This window comes from Ascaphus truei, chromosome 2, assembly GCF_040206685.1.
Source record: "Ascaphus truei isolate aAscTru1 chromosome 2, aAscTru1.hap1, whole genome shotgun sequence".
In the NCBI taxonomy this organism is placed as follows: Eukaryota; Metazoa; Chordata; class Amphibia; order Anura; family Ascaphidae; genus Ascaphus; species Ascaphus truei.
The window spans coordinates 386,560,369-386,584,728 of NC_134484.1; the positions used below are offsets into that span (position 1 = coordinate 386,560,369).

General features: G+C 43.3%; 1 protein-coding gene across 1 annotated transcript in view; it reads right to left on the reverse strand.

Moving 5' to 3' along the window:
- Nucleotides 1-316: 316 nt before the first annotated feature.
- BZW2 (basic leucine zipper and W2 domains 2) overlaps nt 317-24,360 on the reverse strand; it is a 70,809-nt gene continuing 46,765 nt past the window's right edge. The window contains exons 10-13 of the mRNA XM_075587206.1: nt 24,058-24,204; nt 22,817-22,955; nt 14,762-14,884; nt 317-759 (exon numbers count right to left, since the gene is read on the reverse strand). Of these exons, the coding sequence (XP_075443321.1) occupies nt 737-759; nt 14,762-14,884; nt 22,817-22,955; nt 24,058-24,204 (432 nt within the window). The 3' untranslated portion in view covers nt 317-736. The remainder of the gene's footprint in view (nt 760-14,761; nt 14,885-22,816; nt 22,956-24,057; nt 24,205-24,360) is intronic.

Here is a 24,360-nt window from a genome sequence, read left to right on the forward strand (position 1 = left end):
TTACTTATTTACATTTGTATTGGTTTTATTTTAGGTTTGATAAATTTAGTAGTAATTTAATGTGATATCATTTGAAAAGATTAGTGATACAAATCACAATAAATACAATAAATATCCTGGTTTTTTTAAACTTGATCTTTGCGCTTTGAGATCATTTTTTTTTATTGGCACAAATAGATCAACATATGAAGTAATATGTCTACTAATGGCCTAAGGACATCTGTGTCCATATATACAGTATATGGAACCTTGAATCCTGCAGGGAGAAAACATGCATCACTTGTAAAATGTATTTATTTATTTTTTAAAACACTGCTAATATAAAAAGCCTTTTATTTAAAGCAAAATAATATCTGTGTTCTTTTCACATACATAAGCAAATATTGAGCTACAATTACAAACTAAAGAACTGTACATCAGACAGTAGGGAGTTTGTTCACACGGTGCTTGAAAACACTAATAATAAAGGAGTCCATAGATATTCCATTTGTCGGTTCCTTCATGGCTCCTGGCTGAGCGGCTTTGCCTAAAATCATGTAAAATAAGTGAGAGCTAGAGTTCCAACTGAAGTGCCTAATGCCGGAGAGCTCCATTTAAAACTACTTTTCCTATACAAAAACGGAATTGCTCATCTATCATTTTCTGTGTAACACTGAATTAAAGCCTTTGCTCAGATTGAATAGGATTTCCAAGACAAATCTGATAAAATCTTGAGTTTGTGCTGTGTGGAATTGGCTTAGTTTTCTTCATCTTCTGATTCTAGAGAACACAAAAGAGAATTAGCGTTTATTACAATTTTTCAATATATTCATGGGTGTGTTATGACATAGGATATAAAGATAAAATAAAGAAGTCCTACATCTAGGAACAAATGTAACATATGAAAAGCAATAGTAGGTGATACGATGAGATTAAGAGGAGGCATCACTATAGGTATCAGATATATCTCTTTTCAGATTGTAAATGTTGCCCCAATGGAATTATGCCGTAATCTTATCCTGAAGAAAGATGGTACAGAATCTTTAAGACACAAACAAACACACATAAATATTATTTTTTCAAAATATTCGAATGGTAGCGTTTTGCAGCAAGATTCTTTATTTTTTTTAATTTTTATTTTTTTAAATGACATGCTTTTAAACAGCATATCAGGGGAATCTTTAAGACACACACACGTGTGTGTGTGTGTGTGTGTGTGTGTGTGTGTGTGTGTGTGTGTGTGTGTGTGTGTGTGTGTGTGTGTGTGTGTGTGTGTGTGTGTGTGTGTGTGTGTGTGTGCGTCCGTGTGTGTGTGTGTGTGTGTGTGTCTTAATGATTCCCCTGATATGCTGTTTAAAAGCAGGTCATTTTAAAAAATTAAAATTAAAAAAAATAAAGAATCTTGCTGCAAAACACTACCATTCGAATATTTTGAAAAAATAAAAAATACATGGGCAAAATCAAACTACTGAAATATTAAAATACAGTTCAAATAAATGTATCACCTCACCACGACAAATTGCCAACTTGTTGATCTATTGAGTAATCTAAACTTCCAATTCAATTTGGATATTCCCGCACTGTTTGAAAATACAACAGCTATTGTGTTTGTTACAAATTCTAACAAATAAACTATTCTATAAATACGAGAATATTTCAAGAAACTCCAAGCATGCCGTAGTCTTTTTTAGAAATGTCAAATTATGTTTGCAGTAATATTTATAATTAATTAGATTTTAATGTACTTGACATACTGTAGGAACGTTACCAGAACTAGAGGTGCCTTTGAGAGTGCATATACATGAAAGATGTCAAGTATTTCATGCAATCGGATACGTGACCTTTGTTTATTGTTCCTGTTTTCCACGTATCTGCAGTTCCAACTGATTTGTTGTTAACCACAAACATGATGTACATGTGATTTGAAGAACTTCTGTTCTAAACTGTTTTGTAATCTGTGTTCTGCTTTGGGTTTATGTTTTTAGGTGCATAAACTTCAAAATGCAATTTAATAGAGTAAATACTGTAAAGGCCAATTGATGTAAGGTGCTAAATAAAAATTACTTTTTACCCACTAGGTGGCAATATTCAACTGCATTTCTTTGTGATCTTTAAAACAGGAAAACATGTAGAATTGCTACTGTACATTACAAGACGGGAGCAGGGGTCTCCGGAGTTGAGCTATGTTCATTTCAGCTTTGTGGACCCCCTGCTTCAAGAGATTCTTACCTCAGTATGGGGTACTGGTATTTACAGCCAGGGAACCTGACAAAATGGCTGCTTAAATGTTCTGCGGCCAATTGGAAGCCGTGACGTCATCCCTTGTGGCTTCCTATTGGCCTACGTGATCAAGGTACTGCGCCCCCCTCCCCACCCCCACTCTACAGAAGTATGTCTGGAAATAGGGGGTTCCCGGAGCTGAAATTGACACAGCAGCTCTAGAGACCCCCTGCTTCAATCCTGTAATTAAAATTTTAAAAAAAGTTTAAAAAAATGATGTAGTGCTGCATGTTTCTACCCTTGTACAAAACTACAGCCTTGACCTTCTGAGGATAAAATGTAGATATAGGAGCTAAACAAAGCAACAGTACAATTTGTTCAGTGATACTATATAAACTAAAGGGAAATGGGAGCGCATATTAATACACAGTAACGGTACTTCAAATTGATTAATTAAGCTTCCCCCTAGTGACATCCAGCTGAGATTTTTTAATGGAGGAAAGAGGTTCCACATGCTTCCAACCTGAACAAAACATTTGAATGACAGTGTTGCTTTAAATTAAGATTTCACATATGTAACGGGTTTCCCCCCCCCCCAATCGCAGATACAGTGTGGGGGTGCAGGAAACATATATTGTTACTCGGTGTTGTGCATTACCTGTTGGCTCACAGGAGGGCTGAGCTTCCGCCACGGGGTACCTGGGGCAATTATACTAGGGGTATTCACTTACGATGCAGCGCCTCCACCTGCGATGGCTCCCACCAGAGGGGGAGTGGTTCCTCGCAGGACAAACACAATAATCACATAGACAGCACGTATATTAACTAGTGACTTTACTAACATGCATAACAACTCATCACATTCATAATGACCCGTGTCCCTCTCACGAGGAGACACTAACCGCGACGTCTTGCCGGACGCTTCCCCAACACCAGGTGATCCCACCCAGTGTCCAAAGAACCCCACCCAATGTCCCGCACTCTTGCAGAGAGAGTCAATGGGTGACTGCGCAGTCACTATTTAAGCTAAGGGCCCGGTGGTGCACTTATGATTGTAGGTACCTGCCGAGCACTCCGATGCTCGGGTCAGCAACACTTCACAAAGGATCAGTCGGGCGATGACTCCTTCTGATCCTCCAACCGAACTCCTGGCACGCGGACCGCCAGGGCGGTCCCACTCTGGAATAGTCTCTGTGGACCCCAACGTGGGTCCGAACCGCTTCACAGGAACAGCAGCAGCCGCTGTGTCCCTATCTATCTAAGTGGCACGCACTATACTATAGGCCGTCCCTATAGCACAGCAACCTGTAGTGGCTTTGGGGAAACTCCTAGGGGCCTACAGGGGGTTAATGACCTGTCCCACTCCCCTAACTCTCCGGGTCCCCTCAGCCTCACTAATACCTACGAGTCCCAGCGCCTACAGCAGCAAGCTGTAGCTCACTGGATGCTGGCAACTAACGTGCTGCGCAACAAGGTGCCTGCCTGTCAGACCTCACAGCACTGACAGCCGTGACTCTGACAAGGCAGCACTCTAACAACACTAAGGGCAGCGTCCCTATCTTGGGCCTCCCTCAGCAATTACCCACTACCCTAGTGGGGGAGTTGGGGCCTACCTGGGGTGTGGGTACCTATAGGGCCGCAGGAGCGGCACTCGCTCCCCGCACCCTTCCTTCCCTCACAGCTCCCCTGCTCCAACTGACTAAACTGAGTGACAGGGTCCCTCTCTCTAGAGCAGTCCCTGGCAACACTCTCTCTCAGGGGGTACTTAGCTACCTCAGACCCTGGGGGTGCTGGCCTAGTACAGGGAGTCTGTGACTCCTGTACCCTACCTCCTTCCCTGGGCTGCTCCGGTCTCTGACTGCCTAACGTGGCCTCAGCGCGCGAAATGTATCCACTTGCCTGCTGAGGCTTCCTAAGCCCTATTGGCTCCCTGGTGTCACATGGGGCATACAGAGGCTCATGGGATCTGTAGTCCCTGCTCAGAGCCTCACCTAATAGGCTAGGGCTTCGCGGGCTTTCTATCCACTGCCCTGCGCCTGTGCAAGCTATAGGGGGCTGCCGTGACTCTCTCACTACCTTCCCTACTCTCGCGCGACTTTTCCCTAGCTCTGGGGCCTTACCTGCGCCTGCGCGATCACTGCGCATGCGCGAGTCTGTCTTCAATGGCGGCGCCCTCTTCGCCAGCCGCCGGGACCTTAGAGATGCGACCGCGGCCTTAGCAACGGCCCGATCGCGTCCCCGGCAACCGGCCGCATGCGGGGGAAGCCGCGCTGCTCCCTGCTCCAGCCCCCACCCTTGGAAGCAGCCGTCGGGTCCTTCGGCACCCGCGACCGCGCTGCAACAAGGGAGGGGGGTCTCCAGGAGCCACGGGAACTCCAGGCTACACATAGATAACATAACACTTTTAATCAAAGACTAATTTACACAATATGTTTTAAGGCCTGAGCAGTAAACCTTAAGAATGCCCTATTAAAGTAACTAGAACATTGCCGAAGCCTGTACTGCAAGGGCCCTATTGACATACCAGGTACACTCTGCCAGCCGTAGAGCTGTAATTCACCCAGGCACCTGATAAAGTCAGATTCTCCCTCAGGCCACAGGGATGAATCGGAGATGCCGGATGATAGGAGGAGCAACCCTCTGTTTAGATTAACGTGTGTTTGCATGCATGCATGTACTGTATGTGTGTGTACAACAGTTCTGAAAAAATTATGAAGATTGTAGTTTAAAGCACAGAAAAACCTGGAGGAATTGCTAACAAATAACAGGATAAGAAAATATAAAATTGATACAAAGCCGTTACTGAGTAAATGACAAAAAATGAAAAACTACCTAGACTCAAGAATTGAATATGCAGAGCTGTGCAAGATGATTAGCAAGTGCATCTGAAGATGTAAGCAAATGTAACTGTGATATGGTAAAGAAGATCATTGAAGAGAACAAAAGCTTAGACGACAAATCAGTGACTTATGATTGGGAAGGATCAAATCATTGCACTCAAACAAGATAACAAATCAACAATAAATGACTATGCACTTATCATAAAGAGAGTTGAGGACTTCTACGTGAAATTGTACAAGAACACAGATACCACAGAATAATCCAGCAGAGTGTAACAGATGTGCTCGCCACAAACCAGGACCGGACGGTAGGGCTGGGGTGGGGATAATGAAACACTGACCTGGAGCCGCTAAGCTGGGTCCGGATTGTGGGTTCCATAGTCGTGGGTAGCGAGGTAAGGGCTGGAGATAGCAGCTTAGTCGATATCCAGGCTGGGGTTAAGGCAGGCGGCACAGGAGCGATGGTCGTTGTCACAGGCTGGGGCCGGTACTAGGGAAGTCCTCAGCAAACAGGGAAGGCAGGATAGGCCTCAGGAAAATAGAAATCTTCAGCACAGGAAGGTCTCAGGAACCTAGAAGGCTTCAGCACAGGGAAGGCCTGAGGAACAAAGAAGGCTTCTGCGCAGGGGCTTCAGCACAGGGAAGGCCTCAGGAACTGTGAAGGCTTAAGTGCGGGGCTTCAGCACAGGGAAGGCTTCAGCAACAGAATAGCTACAGGCCAGGCAAAGCAGAGGTGCTTATGACAAGCACAGGTTACAATGAATTGTGCTCAGCCCCTTCATGGTGGAAGAGGCTGACCCAAAATGGCAAGGAGAGCCAATAGGTGCAGAGCTGCCCAGCAGTGAGCAACAAGGCAAGCTGCAACTCAAGTCGAGGAACAGGTGCAGCCAATCACTCAGGGGTGAGGGTCTAGGGAGAGGTTTGCCAGGAACCTCTAGAGCCATGTAAGAGTGAGTTGCAGTCAAACCCTGGACTGGAATCCTTACACAGAGGAAGAACAAGAAAAAATCACCAATTGTGTTCGATGCATCCAAGCAGAAAAGTGGCAAAGGCAATAAAATACATGAAGAATGGGAATGCCCTAGGAGAAGATGGAGTTACATCTGTAATATTGAAATAAACTGGGGATGAAGTAGAGAAAATCTTTGCAAAACTCTTTACGTGCTACGTGAACAGGAAAATGACAGAAAAATTGAGCAATGCCATAGTTCTCCTAATCCAAAAGAAAGGAGACAAAAAAGATCTTAAGAACTACAGACCTGTCTACTTCCAATCACTTATAAGATTTTTACAAAGATATGTACAGTACTCACTAATCAAATGCAAAAGACCCTGCACTTTGTCCAGCCTAGAGAAAAAGCAGAATTTCAAAGTGGATTTGATTCTGTCTAAACCTCCACAGTTTTAAAGGCATTAAAAAGATAAAGTGCACATTGATCGTTTAAGGAACATTTGAGAATGTCATAACATCTATTACATGAAGATACAAGCAAGATAAGGATCAGCAAAGGAGTGTTAGGGCGACACCATGTCATCAAAGCTTTTTACAGCAACACTTGAATTGTTCAGGACCTTAAATTGGGAAGAAAAGGGACTCAAAATCAATGCTGAATAGTTGAGTCACTAATGGCTTGCAGAATCAGAGAGCTCGCCAAAGAGAATAAGAAGGTGGGCCTCCATATGAAACTTAGCATTACCAAAATGATGTTCAACAAATGTGTAAATTCTGCAAAGATGGAAAAAAATGAACTAGAACAAGTTGAAGTCTAGGTCTACCATGGCCAGCAAGTATCAATAGATGGGAACCTTTCAGATGAAAGAAGATAAGATTAAGTGGATTTGGAAGAGGCAAGATTGGAGTTATTTGTTTACCTTCCTCTGGACCAATATACTGTAAGTACGGATATAGGATTAAGTATCTGTCGTCTAAATTTAGCATACAGTAGATTGAACTTGAAATACGTATGTCTTTTTTCAACCTCAACTACGAAACCATGAAAGATAATCTTACAAGGGAACCTTCTACTGTGCCTCAAAAGGAAAGTGTTTGGCCAGCATTTCCTGCCTGTGCTCACATATGGATGGGAAACTTGGACCTAGAAGCCAAAATAATTGAGAAGCTTCAGACAAGTAAAAAAAAGTACTGAGAGATGTCTGCTGTGTATTACTGGAAGAAACAAGAATAATGAATGAGCTCCAAACCAAACAATAAAAATTCTGTGACATCACAAGGGTGAAGAAATTAAAATGGCAGAAGCCGAACATTTTGCCAGAAGAAATTACCAACGTTGAAGAGGGATGGTACTTGACTAGATCCCAAGGGATATCAAAAAAATCAAGACAACAACCAAAAATAAGATGGGAGGATGCAATAATTAAGTTTTAAACATGAAGAGCGGCTTGCAATTGCAGTACCTGGAAGATGATTGTGGAGGCCTTCATCCAGCACTGGATCGACGAGGGGTGAAGATGATGGTGACGGATATAGATGTAGATATTCCTCAAATCCTTATCTCACTGCCTCAAAGCGGCAGGAAAGTGTCAACGGGTGTTCAGGAAAATGTATATATACACACACTTGTGCTGGTAGGTTTAGCCATACTATGAAAACTTGAACAATATACCCAGCTAAAGTGGGAAATGTACTTCCCAATATGCAAATGAGGCTGGCATAGAAAATAAGGCTTCAATCCTCAAATATGAAACACACCAAAAAGCAATGGCCTCATTCTCTTGAGGTTGGATTGTCCCTGGGCTTGACAGCGTTCAGGAAGAAGGCATGAAGGCCGAGGGTGCTAAGAATTTCTGGGGGTTAATCAAAAGCTGTAATTGAAACCTAAATCTGGCTACTTACACATGTTGTTGACTTTCTACATTGAAGAAGCACTGCAAGAACCGGAAGAGTAACTTGAAAAGATTACATAGGATATTATTGGCCTTAGTGAAGTAAGAAGAAAAGATGAAGGCTGCATTGATCTTAAAAGAGATTCAAAGAGGACACTTCTATTACAGTGGAGTAGGTTTCATCATTAACAAGAGATGGAGAAACAATATGGTGGACTATGAAAGCTCATCGGAAAGAGCTTCCAGAATCATCAAAATGGTAACTTATTCTCTCCATTTCCCCTTAGTGCCTCTCCTTTGCCCAAATAAGGGGGCAGCACTATTCTCATGCCCTGCAAAATTCACAAGGATGGTATTAATAGGTTAGTCTCCAAAATCAATTGTGGGTCAATCTTTTTTTGGAGGGGGGTGGGGGGTGTTACTTAAAGAAAAGGCATATTTCTGATTATCATAAGGAGTATAAATGCTTTTCACTGCACTAAGCATGCCAATGTACATGTCATAGGAGGGAGTAATCCGTTGCCACTCTGATCAGACGTTTTTTTAATTATGAGGGTAGCCCTAAATATGTAGTGGGTGAGGGAGGGTGGTGTTTTAGGGGTTAAAAAGGCTGCATTCAAGGAACAATCTTAACGTAAGAATCAAAATGTGCAGTTTATCAGTGTGTGCTACTGTAATACTGCTAGGGGACTGCACAGAGCCCTAAAAGGAGTATATAAGGATAGGCAAAACAATGCAGCAACACTCCAAATATAGTAAACAACAAAGATTATTTATATTGTCATATAATAAATGACATGTTTCACCCCTCTCTCGGGGGTCTTGCTCAGAGCCAGAAACTCCCAAGCGCAGGGCTGAAACATTGCATTTATTAAGTGAATAAATGAATGTAGTTATTTACTATAAAGATGCAGAGGGAGGTTGGCTGGGATCAGTCAAACTGTTCTGTTAGCAATAGTCTGAGGAGCACAAGTATTTTGTAGCAGGGAGTGCACAATTTAAGAAGGTTGGGAAGCATTGTGCTAGAGAGTACTTTGTATGGGCCATTGAGGACATGCCTCTTTTGCGTTCAGCCCTGAAGGATTCAGGTATAAAGAGCCTTAAGCTGTCCTATTCATTTGAGGCCTCTATTTGGCAAAAATGTATGTCTACCTACAGATATATGGTATCAGTGTACCTCGGAGATCCAGGGCCATAACATTTTGAATTTATTTCCATGAGTAAAACAGGACATGGAGTCCAATCATGGTGCAACAGAAATATTCTGCAGGTATATCATATAATAAGTTCCATAAGCCACGGACATCAAAATACTTGATCCTGGGTATAAAAATGAAACAAAGCTGCTCCAAAGAAATTGACATCAATTGTCATCCCAATCTAAAGTTCATAATCACGTGACTGCCGAATATAGCTTAAATCCTAGAGTGGGATTTATAGGGTAATAAGGGGACACAACGCCAAAGGCAGACGGTCCCCTTTTAACCAACCACACTCAGATAAAGTCACTGAACAATATTGATGACACAGTCAGAAGTCAGCCAGTAATACCACAGTCCACTCACTATTAAATGTAGAGTGATGACAAACAGCAGGAAATCCAAGTAGGCGTGCATCCAGCTTGATTGGAGATCAGGAGAGAACAGCCTCTAGGGAGGAAAGTGGAGCACAGCGCAGGGACAAATGGCAGGAACCAGCCCACCATAGGTTAAAAACGACTTTATTGGTCGACAAGGGGAGACACCATAAAAAGGAGCAACCACCCACTCTGACGCGTTTCGGGGTAGGCCCTTTGTTAAAGAGTATGCCCCAATTACAACAAACACATACTTATATACACACACTCTAATTACCTAAATTAATCGCATCCTCCGGTATCGGTGACGTCAGCGGAACCAGCCGGGCATCTCGCGAGACTACCTGTCTAGCCGGAGCCCCAGGAGACAAATCAACTAGAGCATACAGCGCCACCTAGCCTGGAGGACACGTCAATGCAGGCAACAACAGATAAATATGTCCCGATTGTGTCCATAACCGGAAGTGACGTCACGAGGAACAATCCTAAATCTCACGAGACTCCCAGACTCACTGGTGTCTCTAAGAGACAAGGAATAACCCCACAGCGCCATCTACCTCTGAGAGGACCCCAAGACACACATTAACCTACACATATACAAAGGCAGCAATCTCACATTGCCATAGAGACCATGATAACATATGTCTGTACAGTAAAGACATAACAAACTCATAGGAAAGTGAGAAAAATATGAAAAGAAACTAAATAAAAATATAAAGAACAAACTAAATACAAAAAAATACAATATAAACACAATATGCTGAATATGTATATGTATAGGCCATAACGAACCCTTATTGCTTGAAAAAATAAAAGTAAAAAGGGATAGAAAACGGTAGTTGACAGAGAAACATATATTGATTAAAAACTTTGATTGAAAATGTATTATATATTAAACTATTAACAATACTGACAAAAAGTCTCTCTGTATAACCAACATAGAGACGGATATTTTATCCGACCATTTCGCGACTACACAAAACATATATGTATTTACTATAAATAATTGTTTAGTGATCTCAATGAAAATGATCATAATAAATGTATATAATCTATAAGACCTAAAGATATAGAACCCGATACTATAACATATATATAATGACAAAATAGCAAATGTTCAACAACCGTATCACAATCAGGAGAAAGAATAAACAGCAATATGCTCAGCGAGGGATGAACACCATAATCACTGGGACAAAAAATGCTTAAGTTCCCAGTCCGTGTTCATCCCTCGCAGAGCCATAGATCCCAAAGAATGTATCCGGAACATTTCTCTGCGGTTAAGGATATTCTCCCTATTTCCCCCTCTGACGGGTGCCTTGATAAACTCAAGGGCAGAAAAAGAAAAAATATTAATCCTGCCAGAGGGACACGCAGAGAAATGTCTAGAGACAGGATATTTATCATCCTTCTGTTTAATAGATCTCAAATGTTCTGATATCCTTTGCTTAAGAGGGCGTATCGTCCACCCTATATATTTACTGCCACAGCCGCATTTCAACATGTATACGACATAATTGGAATTACATGTGATCAATGATTGAATCCTCAAATTTTCTCTAGTGTAAACATTTTTTAGACTTTTAAGTGGAACTGCATATCGGCACATATTACAATTTCCACATTTCTTAAAACCTCTAATCCTAGAAGTAACATTAGTCTTACCACAGGTCTGCAATAAACTTGGTGCTAGATAATGTCTCAGGGTCTTAGCCCTTCTAAAGACAAATTTTGGTGGTATATCAACGTATGTCTTAAGTTGTTCATCAAGCTTAAGTACATTCCAGTGTTTCAGAATAATGTTACGAATTTGTCTAGACTGTCTACTATAAGTAGATATAAATAAAGGTGTAGAGTCCTTGGAAAATCCATCTTTTGTTCTCTTAGTGGACCTTAACAAATCCTTCCGGTCCATGAGTACACTGAACGGTATGACATTTTAATGCGATGTCTGAGGTCAGTGATTTTTATATTTTTGTAATACATTTACATGGTTTACAATGTAGATTCCTAGTTAGAATTTTTTTGTTTGGGTATTTTATTTCTGAGGGTAGCTTTGCCTCGCAAATAGTGGCATGCATCTTATACATTCAGCCCTAATTTTTATGAAAGGATATAAAGTTTGGACAATATGAATACAATTAGTTTTTTTTTCTTTTCATATTCATATCATACTGTGGTCACATGATATGAAATTCATTAAAAAAAACACGCCAATAAAAATCTCAACTGTGCTTAAAAAAACAAAGAAAGGTACAAAGAAAGTCTAAGGAATCATGGTTAAATACAGTACATGAATAACAAAAATATGAAAAACTTTACTTGGCCACACATGTGGCAAATATTCTTGGCAGTAAGTAAAAGACAGTTTAAATATTATGGTATGGTTCTAATTTATTAAACTTATAATGATTGGCTACAGTATGGTAAAGAAAACAGCAGTTTCACTTTGATCCAAAATTGTACTGATTGTCTCTACATTTGGTTATTAGACAGAAATGTTTGGAAGGCAAATAGAGTTGTGTTTGCCTTTTTAGGAGATGTGTGCAGAGGTTATTCGAACAGGAGATGTTTTAGGGGAAAATAAATGTGGGCTTTTATTAGCCACAACTTTAACGCAATCAGCTTATGATCAGCCAAACAGGTTTAACAGGAAAATAAATCAAATAGGCCAAGGCCCATAATATAGTGTGTGCGGTCGTGCGCGTGCCTGTGCGAACGCGCGTGCACGTGCCGCACACTTTTTGTGTGTTTGGTGTCAGCGACACAGTGATGTACTGTGTGTGTGTTACATTTATAATAAATAAATAAATACGTTGGAATAAATTCTTTATTAACATTGTACATACACACAGACATACACACATACACACATACATTTCAGCGGCGGTAGCGGCGCGAAATCTTTATTTTCCTCATCTTCCGCCCTGTCGGCCGGTTCCACGCTCACTGCAGTGTGCGCGCGCAGCACCATTATAGAAAAGCTGACTAACCTCAGCCAACTATAACTGCTGAGCGCGCACGGCGCAGCAAGCGCGCCCTCTATAGAATAGCCCTAACTCCTGTTGGGAGCTCTCACTACACCTCTCCATACAGTACACCCAATCAATGTGTTTGGGAGCTAGGCACCTTACCAACAACACATATAGCAAACAGAGTGGAAATCACTTGCCTTCGGCTCGGGTAGGGTTCTGTAAATCCTTGTGCAGGGTTTCTCTCTGCAGCGGTCCAAAGTTCAGTAACTTCCTAACAGAGAGATCTCAGTAATGAGTCTCTGTAGGTTTTTATACAACTAACGAGTTATCTGAGGAGATTAATAAAGATAGTCTTCTTTGGGATTAACCTCCTCAGTGCTGTATCAGGCTGTGTAAACAGAATTTCCGTGTCTCGCTATATGAGCAGGAATCCCCCCTTTTACAGCATTCCTGTAGATAATACTGGCAGACAGAATCATGCAGTAGGTCTTAGACTAAACTCGATTGATCTTGTATATAATATCTAGAACCCAGTAGTAAAGAATACAAAAAAGAATGGTCTGCTGGTCTGCTTCCTGATGGATATTTAGAGAACAAAAATACATATGTAGCCCTCTTACCCCCACCCTAAGTGAGATTGGGGTGTGTAGGTGTATCTGACTACTTCTCAGTGTGGTGCTATACCTGTTGGCTCACAGGAGGGCTGAGCTTCCGCCACAGGGAACCTGGGGCAATTATACTAGGGGTACTTACTTCCAACGATGCAGCGCCTCCACCTGCGATGGCTCCCACCATAGGGGGAGTGGTTCCTTGCAGGACAATCACAATAATCGATACTCACACAGATATATATTAACTAGGAACTTTACTGTGTTATGCAAGAAAACAGATCACGCAATATCATCATAACCTGTGTCCCTCTCTAGAGGAGACACTTACTGCGTCGCGCAGGACACTTCCCAACACTAGGTGATCCCACCCAGTGTCCCGAGAATCCCCACCCAATGTCCCGCACTCTAGGAGAGAACGTGGGTGACTGCGCAGTCACTAATTAATGTGTTAGGCCTGTTGGTGCACATATATATTGAATACCTTCCGAGCACTCCGATGCTCGGGCCTGCAACACTCGTCTAAAAGGGTCAGACGTGCGATGCATCCGTCTGATCCTATCCAGGTACTTCTCCAGGAACCCCAACGAGGGTCCCACCGCTTCACGGGAACACAACCGAATCACGGCAACACCAACCGCATCACGGGAACAGCAACCGCCGCTATCCCTGTCTATCCCTAACTAACCCTAAAGCGACAGGAACCCTAACCTAGGGCCTGTCCCTGATGAACCGCAACCTGGGGTGGCTTGGGGAAAACTCCTAGGGCCTGCGGGGTAATAACCTGCCCCACTCCCCTAACTCATCCCAGTCCTGACACTCACTGAACCCTAACACTAACACTAACACTAGCAGCTACGCACTAGCAGCTACGCACTGCAAACTTCGTAACGCGTACAGCAACTTGCCTTCTTGTCAGGCCTCACAGCCCTGCCAGCCGTGATCCTGACAAGACAGCACACACCCACGCACTAAGGGCAGCGTCCCTATCTGGGCCGTCCCTCAGCACTTACCCACTAACCTGGTGGGGAGTTGGGGCCTTACTTGGGATGTGGGGGACCTTACTCGATGCAGGAGCTGCACATGCTCTCTGCACCCTTCCTTCCCTCACTGCTCCCCAGCTCCAACTGCCGTTCTCAGCGCGCGAAATGTATCTTATGCTCCCTCTGGAGATCCTTGGCCCTCATTGGCCACACTGAGGCACCTGGTGTGCTTGCCCCTAAGCCTCATGGGAGTTGTAGTCCCGTGGAGGCTGCAAATACATTGGGGCTGCGTGCGCGCCTTTCCTGCGCCTGCGCGAATCCCTAATGGCCATTGCAACCTCTCCTGAACAGTCCCTGCACTCGCGCGACTCTCTTGGCTCTGTCCTGCGCATGCGCGACCTCTCTGGAGCTCTCCTGCCGCCTGGCTATTCCTGCGCATGCGCGAGCTGTTGCGCAATGGCGGCGTCCTCAATGGTGGCGCCCTGCTCTGCAGCCGCCGGGACCTTAGAGACGCGATCGCGGCCTTAGCAACAGCCCGATCGCGTCCCCGGCAACCGGCCGCAGGCAGGGGAAGCCGCGCTGCTCCCTGCTCCAGCCCCCACCCTTGGAAGCAGCCGTCGGGTCTTTCGGCACCCGCGATCGAGCTGCCCAAGGGGAGGGGGGTGTCAAGGAGCTGCGGGAGCTCCAGGCTACACATACATTATTTCCCATACTAAAGCAAGATGTGTTATATTACCTTCCTCTGCATTTTGCAGCCACTCAACAAATTTCTTCATCTGGTCAAGAAAGATGCTCTTTCCTTTAGCAACGTGTGCTTCTTTGTACCACTTCAAAATGGCTTCTTCACTCAGGACATCGGCTGCAATTCAGAACAATTATTGCAAATGTGAACATAGTTATGTAACTCAGAATGCATTTTGACACCATGTATCACTACTGCATTAACAGGTCAAGCAAAGGGCACACCTTGGGTGAAAATAAACAATCACAGTTAGGAAAATCACAAAATCGGAGTTACAGTAACTTGAGAAAAGATTGTTCACACACACACACACACACACACACACACACACACACACACACACACACACACACACACACACACACACACACACACACACACACACACACACACACACACACACACACACGCTTCAATACAGCAAAAATATGTGTTTATTCTTCAATATCCCTTTAAGAAGACAAGTCATCTTTATATCCCCTAAAATAAAATAGCAAAGATCAGTCATAGTTTGTAGGCTATCAACAAGGAAATGAGCCAAAGAAAAACTAACTGTACTAATAGAATATTATAGAGGTCCATTTTATATATGCAATTTTATTGTTCTTGTAAAATATACAACATTGTTTCATTACATTACTCATGATCTACCAGTGGCCTGGACTTTTGGGTCACAAGTACAGTGTCCCCTATATTGGATTACAAACTTCAACTAAAGACATGATGGCCCTCTCCCAACATGAGGATAGTTGAAGCCGAGCACCCCAGGACATGCAGGGTGATCCCAGAAAGTCTAAGCAGACCCTGCAACAATTACGGTTATGGACCATGTAAATGTGGGTTTTCTACAAATAAGAGACCCTGATGAAGAACGGAAACGTTCGAAACAAGTCCATAGCACAGCTGATCTTTGATCAGAGTTTTGTATGTGTGATGGTGCTCTAACAGTGCTAGGACCAGATATATGGAAGGGAGTGTAGACTGGGTATGTAATAAATAATAGTACTAAACCTTAAGTGGGCATAAGGTACCCTGAAGGTTGGGGTGGGTTGTCCAAAGACACCCCCCCCTTCCTCATTGGGTTAGCCCTAGGTATGTACTCACGTACTGTTCTTCCCAGAATCTCCCTTCCACGACGTGCAGCTGTTGATATAAAAGTTCCAAAGGCCAGGGTGTGCAGCGCACAGCAAAGATGATGAGAGCAGGTCTTGCAGTAAAATTCCTTTATTGGTAAGTCATCTGGATGTGGGACAGCAGCAAACTTCAACGCGTTTCGTTCTAGAGAACTTTTTCAAGAAGTGCTGTATACTATACTATCACAGGTTTAAATACAGCTGCCCGCCGGGTTTTCGCGCCAAAAATGACGTCATCCGCATCATCAGGCCAATGAAATCATGTGTGCCGCACATGCGCCGCGCGCCGGAGCTTTTGGGAACGTCTGCAGTCCCAGCCGCACTATCCACGCTCGGCACGTCATGACGTCATGGCCCGTCATCAAACCAATAGGATTCGTCCATGCCGCGCATGCGCCGCGTGCCGGATCACTCTAGGAGCCACCGCAGTCCCCAGCCGCGCTCATCAAGTGCAGTGCGCCTCTCAGGACGGCCTCCACACTGAGAGCACGCCTCTGGGATCTGCGTGTGCCTCCCTTCTGCTCCCACATATAGGAGCAAGCAATTTGCTGTTCTTCAGATATAGGTACAAGATTAAATTATACCTTTTTAATTTGTTTTTAATTTTTTCAGAATTCTTTTAAATAATAAAAACAATCTCTATACTACAATTTTTGTCAAACACATAACAGTGTCAGATTATGTTTTCCTCATATATGTTTACCTATACTTTTTTGTCTATATTATCATTTTTCCTTAAAATATTGCTTATTAACAATCTTTTCATATATATTTTTGTGAAGTTTTTTGTATATAAATATTTATAGGAATTGTTTAGTGACTAGTTTTGTTTAATATAAACTTTATTTAATTTTTGTGTATTTTTATGTGCAGCTGCCTGCCTGGTGACTTTTAGTGGCCCATAGGGATCTAACCTAATGTTTTATTGGCCCCCAAGTTATGGTCATTCACATATTGGGTCCTTCAACGCTTTGGTAGCTGGAGGAAGCGTCTGCGCATGCGCCAATACGGGGAGCAGGAGGGAGGCACACGCAGCTCCCAGAGGCGTACTCTCAGTGTGGGGGCCGTCCTGAGAGGCGCACTGCACTTGATGAGCGCGGCTGGGGACTGCGGTGGCTCCTAGAGTGATCCGGCACGCGGCGCATGCGCGGCATGGACGAATCCTATTGGTTTGATGACGGGCCATGACGTCATGACGTGCCGAGCGTGGATAGTGCGGCTGGGACTGCAGACGTTCCCAAAAGCTCCGGCGCGCGGCGCATGTGCGGCACACATGATTTCATTGGCCTGATGATGCGGATGATGTCATTTTTGGCGCGAAAACCCGGCGGGCAGCTGTATTTAAACCTGTGATAGTATAGTATACAGCACTTCTTGAAAAAGTTCTCTAGAACGAAACGCGTTGAAGTTTGCTGCTGTCCCACATCCAGATGACTTACCAATAAAGGAATTTTACTGCAAGACCTGCTCTCATCATCTTTGCTGTGCGCTGCACACCCTGGCCTTTGGATCTTTGATCAGAGTCTGCCGCAGTGCATGACGGAGCCTTTCTGGAGACACGACAGTCTCCTACATGCTGAGCCTCCGCGCTGAGACACAACCCGGACGTGCAGAATCGCCAACAAATATCAAACCAGTTCCAGCACACAGACATTGAAGTTGGCGAACACCACACTACCCCAGCATCTCTTCTGATTCAAAGCACAGTGAACTGCGATCCACTGACTTAATTTTACTTAATTGTAAGTTGCTACTTACTTTTTATTCTTGCTTAATATACAATCATACTTCTGGTGCACTCTGTGTTTCTTTCATCTTTCTACAAATAAGACTCATGCCAAGCAAACTCATTTATTTACTACTTTCCTGCTGGGAGAGCAGCTTCTGAATCTCTACCCAATTGTTGCTAAGAACGTGAACATTGCTGGACACTTGCACTGAGTTTCCTCATCAACGATCTGGCATCCACTACTGCCTTTGATGCTATGACAGCTCTGTTGTGGTTAGGAGCAGACAGCCCCCTCCCCTGTCTCCCGTGTTTTCCTTTTTGGATTCTGGGCCCGGTTGGCCAATTAGGTTTCCACTTGAACCATGACGTCACCAGGAGTTCAAGCAGTGAGTTTTTTTGCAGGTTTTCTAGGAGTCACTTTAGGGTATAAATATGTTCACAGTTGTATCACAGTTGGTGCTCTTGATAAAAGCTCCATTGGAAGCCGAAAATTTGAGGAATTCATTTCACCTTTGGATCTTGGAGTATCTGTCCTTTTTTCTCATATCAGATGTGCTGCCTTGCTGAAACCCTTACAATCTGCATCCTATTACAACTTTATTTACACATACTGTATGTGAGTGCCTTTTTTCTGGACTGATTATATATATATACACACATTATATCCTAAATATTTGTTTCTTTATTGAACAAGCAGAATCCTTTCTTTTAAGATATTTTAGAAGAAGCCAACATCATGACAGCACCTGAGGCAACAACGGAAATGTCTCTATTAAAGCATGGATTCAATTTCAGGCAATACCTACACATAAAAAAAAAAAAAAAAGATGAAGGCAGCATAATGGGGGAAGAATTTCTACAGGACAATATAAGATGTTTAGCATTATGCTGAAAGGAGTGAATGTACCGTTAAATTGTCCCAGTTTGTGTTTCCTGTTGTTATGACTGATTCTCTATTTAACAATTTATAGAAAATCTGCTATTAAAACCTATGTGCCAACCTACCACAAGCAGTGAATGTTTCTATGGCAACATGATCTGTAAATGAAAAAAGGGCCACCAAGTGAATTGCAGAAGTGCGCACATTTTTCTGTTTGCGCCCCCCTGTTGGACCCCCATGTCATGTGATGTCCATTGCCATAGAAACGCGTTGCCATTTGACGCTGCGTTGTGGTTGTGACACGTCGCCAGAGAGCCGCTGAGAGCAGGTAAGAGGGAGTTTTTCAGGAATAATCCTGACACAGTTTAGGAGTTCTTCCTCTCCCCTTCTGTTCCTTGTCTGACCGCAGAGTGTGCTGCTGTTTCCGTCTGCTCGTAGTTTTCCTCTGTCTCCTCTTGGGTACTCTTGTCTTCTGTATCTGCCTGCCTTATAATTTCCTGTTTCCTGCACCTTTTTGCCTTTCCTTGTGTCAAGACTCTTTCTGCCCTGTCCTGTTCTGTTCTGTTTCCGTTCCTGTTTGAGTCCTAGTAACATTATTAAAGGCCCTTGATTATGAACTAGCTTGTCCCTGTCTTTGTCCTGCTGCCCAGTCCTGCTCACCTGTCCTGTTCCTGTGTTCCAGGCCTGCCACCCCGACAGCCTGTCACCCTGATGATCCTTGACGGCCGCCTGCCTGGGTCCCCAACAATGTCTCTCGCCACCTGCCCCTGCTGTTATGGCCATCGAGGTCCTATCCGCTCCTGGAGTCCCATAAAGCAAAGGCCATAGCTTGACCTTGCCGGAACTGATCCTCTTCCTGCCCGCTTCAGCAGACCACTTTCTCATGTTTTGGGGGAAGATAAGTACTTTCTTGATGTTGGAAAATCCCGTTCAGTTATTCTAAAAGTTTTTTGCTGCAAAGGATTTGGCATGATTTTTTTTGTGCCACTTTGTCCTTGAGAAGAATTCTCTTTTTAAAGAAAAATTGCTTTTCCTGCAGTACCTGTTTTCGCCACTTCAGATTTTGTTTCCCTAGATAAAGCTGGTCTCTTTCTCTGTTTACCCTGGTTGGACCCCTGCTAGGGCTCCATTTCAAAAGACAAAAGTAATTCCCAGTGTTTGTTTTTCACTGTGATTCCTGCAATGTGATATTCTTATGCCTGATTCTAAAGTTTCAGATGTAACAGCAAGTTCCTCTGTCTATGATTTCCCCATCAATTTATAATATTTCTATGACTGATGCTAAAGTCTAAAATCTAAAAGTCAGCTCTCCTATCTTTTGTCTCACTGTTATGCATGGTATTTCTGTTGTTTATTCCAATGCTTCTGCTTTAAAGACACATTTCCTCTTTACTGGTTTTCTTGGGGAGGTTGGTTTCCCTATTTCTGAATCGAGGCTCCCACTTTTAAAACAGTCTTCAGCAATACATGTAAACACAGTACCACTGATTCTTCAGGGCTTCTTAAAGTAAAGAGAAAGAAAAAGATAAAGGAGGTTCTCCAGTTACAATGGAAGTTGCAGAAGGAATTAAAGATGACCCGTCAACATCAGGAAAGCCTGCGTTAGAAGGGAACAGAGATATGCTGCAGCTTAAGATGACTAACATAATTGTTCCAGGAGTAATGGAAAAGAAAGAGGATGCTTTTAAACAAGTATGATGGAGCGGCCTGTAGGCGAGGTCAGAGAAGATTCCACACATGCATTTATGGGTAAACCATATTAATGAGAGGTTTTATTTTCCACAAAAACAACTGAATATTAGGTGCATTGTCCCTTTAAGAAAAAACATATATAATAAAAGAAACACTTATTCCCTTTAGGGAAACTAACTGTACACTCTGGTACCTTCCTATCTGGGCTGCCAGCTAAGCTGGTTACCAACCCCAAAACATATAAAACAGTACCAACCAGGGAACCATATAGAAAGTCTTATCTGTGTGTTCTGGTCCGGCATCTCTGATTTCTCCAGGCACTTAAGATGCAGGCGGTAAAGTCCTGCTGCTCCCAGTAAGTCTTTTGCCCTATCTCATTACAGGCGTCGCTGCTGTGTGGGGATTTGGGTTCACCACTGTTTCCAGGAAAAACCCTCTGGTCAACAAGCCTGGATCCCTGTGGGTGGGAGCTCTGTTATCTGTGTTACTCAACAGACACCAACAGGGACACTGAAAAGCAGCTACTTCCTGCCTTGTATCCCCTATTCAATCAGGACTTTGACACATCACCTGCAGGAAACACATAGTTCAGTCTCCTGCCTTATAAAGGGAGTTTAACTCATTTGACTCCCTTACACCAAGGTAAAGATGCCTTAACTCAGGTACTCCAATCTGCATGGAATGAGATTGATTGCCTCTATGGATGACTTGATAAAGAGCAAGAGGCCAAGGATGCACTACAAAAGTGTCTGTCCACAGCAATTGGTAAGTGCATAATCCAGGAGAAAGAAAAGCATCAGTTGGAGAGTAACATGGTGATCATGTCAATTAAGCTGGAGAATGCATACGCTGATGCTGCCAAGGACCAGAATTTCATGGATCAAGTTGGAAGCATCTTAGAAAGAAGTTCATAGGCTTAGTACCGAGCTGGAAGCCTCTCAGGAGAGTATTCATCACTTTGAGAGGTGCGTTCATGGAAAGAGCTTGTCAAAGATTTAGCAGTAGTTTAGAAACTGTAAACCAAAAATGCAAGAATCTGCAAGAAAATAATTCAGTTCTCTCTGTGCAGGTGAGTGATGGAGATACGAAACTCCATGAATTAGAAGAGGAGAAGAGGTACAAGAAAAAATTCAAGGATGCAATTGGCACTGGAAGAAGCAGGGGGTGCCTTGGAAAAGGACAAAGGTAACTCCCTATGTTTCCAGTTAGAACTTTCTAAAATCAGAACAGACTCTGAAAAAAAGAATAGGAGCATCCTAACGTTTCAGAGACTACAGAGACCTCATCCAAGGAAGGCTAGAGAGACAGCGTTATCTGCACAAACGCTCCACAGCTGTCAACATACAGGCCGCCTATAGAGGGATGAACATTCTTCAGCTTTGTTGCCAGAATAAAGCAGCCTGCATTCTTCAGTCAATCTGGAGAATACAACAACAAAAGGAGGGAATATGAATATGTGAAACAATGTGTGATTGTACTGCAGTCAAATGTTAGAAGGGTTCAGCAACAAAGACACTACAGGAATATAAATAAAGCTGCTTGTGTGATTCAGTCCAGATACAGATCCTGTGTCCTAACCAAGCAAGCTGTGAGTTCCTATAAGCGCATTCGCTATGTCAATAAAGTTATAAAGTCCTGGTGTCTTACACCATTATTAACTCCTTTACTACAAGCCGGCACAGACTTACCTAGAGAACCCTGAGATGCAAAGGTAACTGCTAAGCTAACACCTTTCTGAGCAGGGGTAGCACGGTACCTCCTGGGCTACTAATCTGCCCTGCGTAACAGATATGCCCTGGAACCAGCGCAGGCAGTGTTAGGGTTAAGTCCATGCTCCTTGCTACTGCAGTAAATGACTCCCTTGAGTGACACGTGGGGTTGGGCCCAATGCCTGGTACTGCCCTATCAGAGGCTCAGACCTAGGATCCTCCCCTGGGTACAAAAGGGGCTGCAGCCTAAATTTAGTCCTGTTCTCTGTTCTGTTTTGTGAGAATTGGAAGTGTGGAGCCAGTGCTCTGATTCACCTTCCTTCCCCTCCCTCAGTGAAGTGGAAACATCTAGACCATACATTGCAGGGAGTATGGGAGGCAAGGATAGACCTTTGGGGCCTCAAGACCTAGAGGTTAAGTCCAGGGATGAGTCCTGCGAGCTAGGCTCTGATTCAAACAGAAACATGCAAGCTGCAAGGGATAGGAGCAAGTACTGCCTATGATAGTCATCTCATCTCCCATGCAAGAGAGGTACAATCTGCTGCAATAAAGAACCAGTTATACCATTGCTAATGTGTTTTCTATGAAGGAAGGCCTGTGGGGGGGTGGTTACCCTTGTTTCTAATATGGTCCCTGAAGGATGGAGGCGCTGCATCGAGAAGAGAAGGTACTAAGCACCAAAAGCCTGTCCTGACAATCCCCACTGCCACCGGCGGATGCTCTGAGCCTCCTGTGAGCCAGGCACCGAACAGGTAACCGCAGAATATCTCCCTTAGGGTGGGGGAAGACAGGGTTACACAGGTACTGTAAAACCTTGTCAATGCACAAAGACTATTCTATCTATCTAATTTTTCACTGTACACCCTATCCTTCTACTGCCTGGGGGGAGGGGTTGGTACTACATACCTTTGTAAAAAAGTACTACAATCTTCTGGAAAGCCTTCATGAAGTGGATGTTGTCATAACAGTATTCCTGAACCTTCTGCAGTAAGATCAGCTCAGACTGGCCTTGAGTGCTGAACATAGCCAGCAATGGTGCATATTGCTGGAAGACATGGAAGTATAAGAAAACGTACAGGATGTCTGTTTTCCAATGATCCTTTACAAACGATAAAGATTATTGTGCACTTACTTTGCTGTCAGCTCCTACACAATGGTTAATAAAGTAGACAAATCCTGCTTCCTGATTTTCCAGATAAAACCAGGTTACAATTGCAAAGTGTCTGCTATTCTTTATTATATTAAATTATATTATTTCTATAGGGCTCCTTCTTGAAAACATGTATACCTATTCAATCTGATAAGCTATTTTTCAGACAAATATTTCACACCTTTCCATTACAACACCATCACTGCTGTGCACGATGAAACAGGTCAACTGCTGTGTACCAATAATTTTGCACTTAAAACCATGGAATTTCTTTGTTGATCGCAGTTTACAGAACAAAGGCCAAAATTTGAAGCATTGAAGGTGCTAACCAAATTTCTGTGGTCTGGATTAGAACAGTTTAATAAATGTATAAGCAGCAATGCAAGTTACTATACAGGCATACCCCGCATTAACGTACGCAATGGGACCGGAGCATGTATGTAAAGTGAAAATGTACTTAAAGTGAAGCACTCCCTTTTTCCCACTTTTACTGCAATCGTCATATACGTGCATAACTGATGTAAATAACGCATGTGTAACAGGCTTTATAGTCTCCCTGCTTGTGCACAGCTTTGGTACAGGTAGGGAGCCAGTATTGCTGTTCAGGACGTGCTGACAGGCGCATGCGTGAGCTGCTGTTTGCCTATTGAGCGAAATGTACTTACTCGCGAGTGTACTTAAAGTGAGTGTCCTTAAAGCAGGGTATGCCTGTATTTAGAAAGCATTTTTCATGGAAACATTCAACAACCTTTTTATACTGCATAAGGCGATTTCATATTTTTTATGCTGAGGCTTTCAGCATATTTCTGCTTTATCTTTTAAATGCTTTGATAAAATAGCTGCTGTTCAAACCTTTTACCAAAAAATAGGGCTACACTAGTGGAATCATTCACTGCATGATGTTCATTATATAGAATGCCCTCCCTGACATACCCTACATACTGTATCATAACCTCACAGACATTGCCATTCCTTTCAGCACAGTGAAGCAACCCACTTTCAAATGCTTGAGAGCCTGTTCTGCAACCAGCTCCTCTTTTTTGTTCCATTCTACAGCATTCATGATGCAAGTCCACAGGAGTCCAATCACTGCTGTTTCTGGCAACTCATTTCGCTTCATTTCTTCTTTCACATAGAGCACTACCTGTGAATAGCATTGTAGTCAGTGCAAATTACAGTCAAATCACAGGAAGAATAGGCATGGCAAGCTTTTCAAATATGTTTTTTTTTCTGTACTCACATCCCACTTTGAACTTTTTTCCATTGTTACAGAGCAACATAAAATGCCCCAAATGTCTTT